Source organism: Hemitrygon akajei, chromosome 7 (genome assembly GCF_048418815.1).
Source record: "Hemitrygon akajei chromosome 7, sHemAka1.3, whole genome shotgun sequence".
In the NCBI taxonomy this organism is placed as follows: domain Eukaryota; kingdom Metazoa; phylum Chordata; class Chondrichthyes; order Myliobatiformes; family Dasyatidae; genus Hemitrygon; species Hemitrygon akajei.
Window position 1 is genome coordinate 121,922,715 of NC_133130.1, and position 6,904 is coordinate 121,929,618.

Here is a 6,904-nt window from a genome sequence, read left to right on the forward strand (position 1 = left end):
CATTTCTTGGGGTGTATTTAAAACAGAGGTTATGGGGAGAAGGCAGGAGAATGGGGATGAGACAGATAATAAATCAGCAATGTTGGAATGGCAGAACAGACCAGGTGGGCCAATCAAATGGCCCAGTTCTGCTCCTTGTCTTATGGTCTTGTAGTTCTTGACACTAAGATAGCAAGTTGAACATAGGCGAAAAGATTCAGGTCAAACCTGGCAGATGCCATCGAGTACATCATCAAAAGGTGATGTTTCGAGAAAGCACTATCCATCATTAAGGACCCTTACCCACTTCTCACTACGACTGTCAAGGAGGAGCTAAAGAATCATCCCCTCACACCCTTTACCAATCAAGAATCTATCAATACCTGCCTTAAATACACCCAATGATTTGGCTCCACAGCTGCCCGTGGTAACAAATTTCACAGATTCACCACTGAAGAAGTTCCTTGTCTCAGTTCGAAGGAGATATCCCTTTATTCTGAGGCTGTGCACTCTGGTCTTATAGACTCTTCTATTAATGGAAATATCCTTGCCATGTCCACTCTATCTATGGCTTGCTGTAATTGGTAGGTTTCAATGAAATTATGTACACCATACACCATACTTCTGAACCACATCAAGTTTTGGCCCAGAGCCTTTTATTCCCAGGATTATTCTTACAAATCTCCTCTGCATACTCTCCAGGGCTATCAAATCCTAAAAACACAGCCCAAAATTGATCCCAATATCTTAATTGATCCCAACGCATTTTACAGTCTCAGCAACATATCATTGTTCTTATATTCTAGTCCGCTTGGGAGTCCTATTGAATTAGTGAAACCTTTATGTGTGTAGTAGATGTTCTTACCGGTGACACAGTGTCATTCTTCAGAGCAGAGTTATACTGCAGTTCAGAGCGCAAAGGCTCTCCTCCAGGAAAAGTCAGTAGTGGGGACTTAGTGGCTATTTCACACACTCCTTCATACCACTCCTCTGGCCAGAGTCCTGGAGGAACACAAGCAGCCAACATTATCACCATCAGCTATACAGGGATCTTATACCACTTCTGAGCCTAAGAAGGGCCTAGTGGAGGACTACCACACCTTCCAAATAAAAGAATATACATTCAGTGGCCATTTTATTAGGTACACCTGCTCGTTAAAATAAATATCTATTCAGCCAATCATGTGGCAGCAACATAATGCATAAAAGTATGCAGACACGGCCAAGAGGTTCAATTGTTGTTCAGACCAATCATTAGAATGGGGAAGAAATGTGATCCAAGTCATTTTAACTGTGTAATGATTGTTGGTGCCAAATGGTGTGGTTTGAGTATCTCTGCAACTTCTGACCTACTGGGATTTTCAACCACGACAGTCTCTAGAGTTTATAGAGAATGGTGCGAAAAACAGAAAGATGTGGATGAAAATGATTTGTTAATGACAGCGGTCAGAGGAGATTGGCCAGACTGGCTCCAGCTGACAGGAAGATGACAGTAACTCAAATAACCATGAGTTACAGCAGTGGTATGCAGAGGAGCATCTCTGAATGCACATGTCAAAGCTTGAAGAGGCAGAAAATCACACCAGCTTTCCACTCCTGTATCTAATAAAATGGCCACTGAGTGTAAGCTACTACTTATCTCTCTGTCCCTAGCTCTGATGAAAGGTACTTGACCAGAACATGAACTCAGTTTCCCCTTCCAGAAGCTGCCTGATCCTGTGAGTCCATTGCAGATTCCAAATGCGTAGATCAATTATTTTGCTTTTCAGTGACTATTTATCAAGAATCACCAAAATCAAAAATTGTGCAGCACCAAATAACCAACATGCATTGTGAAATCTTTCGATTTATGTGATCTACATGCTCACTTATAATTCGCATTTGTGAAATCACGTGACTTGATCTGCTCCTCACAAAATTAAATCCTGCCTCTTTTGTTTCCCCAAGCATATTCCACAATAGTGAGGAGAAAAAAAACTGCTGGATAAAGTTTATTGACATTAATTAAGAAGGAATAGTGCTTTTGTACATCAGAGCAAACAGGTAAAATTACATGAGGTAAGCGATGTAGGCTAAAGCAAATCTTATGATTTTTGTTAATAGGTAAGAAAAGCAATTTATGGCCCCAATGAGAGTGAATATTTTACTAGAATGTTCTACTGGTGCGCATCATGCTCCCCTTACGGTCCAAGCATGATAGCAGTTAAAACCATTGCTCTATTTAACAAGGCAATACTTCACCTGACTGACTTGAGGCTTCAGAGGTGAGACAGACCGACAGAAGAGAAACAGAAGGAATGAAGTTGTAAAAGAAAGAATGAGACAGCAAGAGGGAAAGAACAAATGAATTTTTAAAAAAGACCATTATACGGTTGAGATTTCTTCAAACCCCACAGTTAAATTGTATTTCTATAAACAATGTCCGTCAGGCTGCAGTGACAGTTCAGGCCTCAAAGGCCAGCATGGCAGCAGAAACTTCAAATTCCAGATTCTTAAAAAACAATGCTTCCGGAATAACAAAATGACAACAACCCAAGTAAACTAGTTGGTAGGTACCTGAACCTTCCACGGCAAATCCCATCACGACAGAGTAGAGCCAAAAGTCACGGAACAGTTTCTGTAGCCTGGGTTTAGCATCCTTGATCGGCGGCAAGCGTCTGGTCAGCTGCAAAATAAAACCTGCATGACTACAGACACCGGCAAATTTACACACCATTTACCCTAACATGCTGCATCACTGCTTGGTACAGAAACTGCACTGTGCTGGACAGGAAGGCTCTACTGGTACAATGCATCACCAGCACTAGCCTACCCACCATCAAGGGCACATATACAGAAAGGTGCCAGGATAGGATCAGTAACATCATGAAAGATCACACCCATCCTTCATACAGACTGTCTGCCCCACTCCCATCCGGGGGGAGGCTACGTAACACCCACACCAGGACCACCAGATTCAAAAACAGTTATTTCCCCAAAAACAGTAAAGCTGATCAATACCTCCACACACTAACTCCACCATTACTTCATTACTTCCAGTCAGTCTTATAAACAGCCAAGTGTCACTTAATGGACTTCCAATACTGTGCAGAAGTCTTAGTCACATATATGTATATAACTAGGCTGCTAGGACTTTTGCACAATACTATATTTGTCAATGTGGAGCGGAGGGAGGTTATAAATCTGGCGGGAGCAAAGGATGTTGGGAATGGCAAGAGTGGAGCACCGTAGGAAGGGTGTGGGACAGGTGGCAGAGAAGGAGTGCCAGGGGCGGGGTGCAGTGTAGGTGCAGACACACCCAGCCCTGAGACACCAGCCAAGCTTGTTTGATTCCAAACAATTGGTTTATTGATAATGATGGAATATTTCTCTGATGCTTCCAACCCTTTTCCCTCTCCCTTCCGCTTTTCCCAAAAAGATTCCCCTCTCCCTGCCCCCTTCCCACTCTCAGTCCACAATAGAGACCCATATCAGAATCAGGTTTATCATCACTCACATATGTCATGAAAGTTGTTTTTTTTTTTGCAGTACAGTGTAATACAATACATAAATTTCTACAGTACTGTGCAAAAATCTTAGGTATCCAAGCAAGATACTGTATATGTGCCTAAGTCTTTTGCACAGTACTATATTTTTATATCAAGGTTCAAAGTAAATTTACTAGCCAAGTACATATATGTAACCATATACAACCCAGAGATTCATTTTCTTGTGAGTATTCTCATTAAATCTGAGAAGGCTAATAGAATCAATGAAAGACCCCACTCAATGGGACAAACAGCTAATGTGCAATAAACAATGTAAATACATTAGAAAAAAAGAAATAACAATAATACTAATAAATAAGCAATAAATATCAAGAATATGAGATGAAGAGTCATTGAAAGTGACTCCATTGATTATGGGAACATTTCAATGATGGGGCAAGAAAAGTTGAGTGAAGGTACCCCCGCTGGTTCAAGAGCCCGATGTTTGAGGGGTAGTAACTGCTCCTGAACCTGGTGGTGTGAGTTCTGAGGCTCTTGTTCCTTCCACCTGATGGCAGCAGTGAGAGGAGAGCATGGCCTGGGTGCTGGGGATCCCTGATGATGGATCCTACTTTCCTACGACAGTATTTCATGTAATCTGGTCATCATCCTCCTCCACCTCTTCTACAGTGCACCGCAGGGCTGTGAGCTTAGCCTCCTGCTCTACTCACTTTACACCTATGGCTGTGTGGCTAAGCACAGCTCCTATGCCATATTCATGTTCACTGTTGGAGGCCAAATCAAGGTGGTGATGAATCAGCATATATGAGGGAGATTGAAAATTTCGCTGAGTAGTGCCACAACAACAACTTCTCACCTGATCTCAGCAAGACCAAGGAACTAATTATAGACTTCAAGAGATGGAAACCAGAGGTCCTCAAGCCAGTCCTCATCAGAGGAGCAGAGGTGGAAAGGGTAAGCAACTTTAAATTGCTGGGTGTTAAAACTTTGACAAACCTCTATAGATGTGCAGTGGAGAGTGTATTGAATAGCTGCATCACAGCCTGGAATGGAAACCCAAATGTCTTTCAATGGAAAATCTTACAAAAGGTAGCGGATTCAGCCTGGTATGTAATGGATACATATTGGGCACATTGAGCTCATTGAGCACATCAACATGAAATGCTGTCGTAGGAAAGCAGCATCCATCATCAGAGATCCCCAGCACCCAGGTCGTGCTCTCCTCTCACTGCTGCCATCAGGTAGAAGGTACAAGACCCTCAGGACTCACACCACTGGGTTCCCGAACAGCTTACTACCCCTCAAACATCAGGCTCTTGAGCAAAAGGGGATAACTGCACTCACTTGCCCATCCTTTGAGATGATTCCACAATGAATGATCTCATTTTCTTTCATTATCTCATGTTCTCATTATCTATTGCTATTTATTTATATTTGTATTTGCACAGTTTGTTGTCTTCTGCACTCTGGTTGATCTTTCGTTGATCCTGTTATAGTTATTATTCTTTAGATTTGCTGAGTATGCCCACAGGAAAATGAATCTCAGGGTTGAATATGGTGACAAATATGTAAAATTTACTTTAAACTGTGAAATCTGACCATTATCTTCTTCACCTATTCCACAATGGATGTTGTAAGAGAAGACTTTATTGTTACTGAAATTTTTAAATGAATGATGACTTTTATTTCCCAGCAGAACAGTACTGTATTGAGTACATCTGGAAAGAAATCTGTTCTTGTGTTCAGAACATTACAACAGATACAACTACATCTTGTATCTCATCTCTTCCCAGCTAACACCAGTTTAAAGGAGACCACAGAGTTTGTTGGGAGCTTTCCAAAACCAAGTCAGCACACCCACTCAAAGTAAACTCAGCATTAGTCACTTTTAAACCACTTTATATACAAAGTTTATGAAAAACACTCGAGATCCTGCGGCCTTGGAAGTAGTGATAAGCAATTAACCCAGCAAGTGAGTTGGAACTCAATTTAACTGATCAGAAATTTTAAAAAACAAACATTCCCAGATGCCAAATGGGAAAATTATAAAAACTTTTGTTTATTTTTCACTAATAAACACCAAGTATCCATTCAAACCAGACAGAATCTACATTTTTGTTAATATTGATTGAAGAACACTGCAAATTGCTCTCAAAATGGTCATAAGACCATTTTATTTCAAAATTATTTGTTTGTGGTTTGAGGCAAATAGAGGCAGAAACTGGAGGGATTTAGACCATGTTTTGGCACATGTATCACTTAATTTGGCATCATGGACAGGACAGATACTCTGGGCCAAAGGGTCTGCACCTGTGTTGTACTGACCTTTTACGCCCTCTTCTCATCGCTACTGTCAAGGAGCCTGACGGCACACACTTAGTAATCAAAGAACAGCTTCTTCCCCTCTGCTATCCTATTTCTGAATGGATAATGAACCGATGGACACTATCTCATGACTTTTTAAAAAATTTCTACATAAAATGACTGTCAAAAAAACTTAAAAATTTAAAACTTCAAAATAAATGTTATTATTAAAGTGCATATATGTCACAACATACAACCCTGAGTTTGATTTTCCTGTGGGCATACTCAGCAAATCTATAGAATAGTAACTATAACAGGATCAATGAAAGATCAACCAGAGTACAGAAGACAACAAACTGTGCAAATGCAAGTAGAAATAAATAGTAATTAATAATGAGAGCATGAGATAATAGATAAATAGTCCTGAAATTAGATCATTGGTTGTGGGAACATCTCAATGAGTGCAGTTGTCCCCATTTGTTCAAGAGCCTGAAAGTTGTTCTTTTAAAATCAATTCCAAAACATCCCATTGTAATGAACATTAATTAGAAACAAAAAAACACTCCATATCAAAATAAAAAATTAATTGCAAAAAAAGGATAGGGAAAAGCTGAAGAAAATTGCAGTCACAGGCATCTCCATCATGGGCACGAGCCTCCCCAGCATCCAGGACATCTTCAAAAGGCAATGCCTCAAACAGGCAGCAACCATCGTGAAGGACTCCCATCACAAAGACATGTCCTTTTCTCATTGCTGCCATTCGGGAGATGGTACAGCAGCCTCCTCAACATTCAGGAACATCAAATTTGAATGGATATTGAGCCCATGAACATTACGTCACAAATTTTCTTGCTCTCTTTTTGCGCTACATATTTAAGTTATTTTTTATATATACTTATTGTAATCAAAAGTATTTTTTCTGTATTGCAATGTACTGCTGCTGCAAAATATCAAATTTAATGACATATGCCAGTGATATTAAGCTGGATTCTGATTCTGACTCAGGACTGAAACATATTCTCATATACTGTATCGTGTGCTGGTACACAGTAAGACTTTGGCACAGTAATGTATATCACAGAAACAATCTGAAGTGACTGATTGCAACAGTGTTGTCCAATGATAGTACCATG

General features: G+C 40.4%; 1 protein-coding gene across 2 annotated transcripts in view; it reads right to left on the reverse strand.

The window, feature by feature from the left end:
* The window catches only part of pi4kab (phosphatidylinositol 4-kinase, catalytic, alpha b), a 326,669-nt gene that overhangs the window by 171,760 nt on the left and 148,005 nt on the right, over positions 1 to 6,904 (reverse strand). Inside the window, exons 20-22 of one of the 2 annotated variants that reach the window (XM_073051866.1) lie at positions 2,536 to 2,644; positions 2,221 to 2,235; positions 845 to 981 (exon numbers count right to left, since the gene is read on the reverse strand). In XM_073051866.1, coding sequence (XP_072907967.1) covers positions 845 to 981; positions 2,221 to 2,235; positions 2,536 to 2,644 — 261 coding nt within the window. The remainder of the gene's footprint in view (positions 1 to 844; positions 982 to 2,220; positions 2,236 to 2,535; positions 2,645 to 6,904) is intronic. The other variant, XM_073051867.1, reaches the window with a different exon arrangement.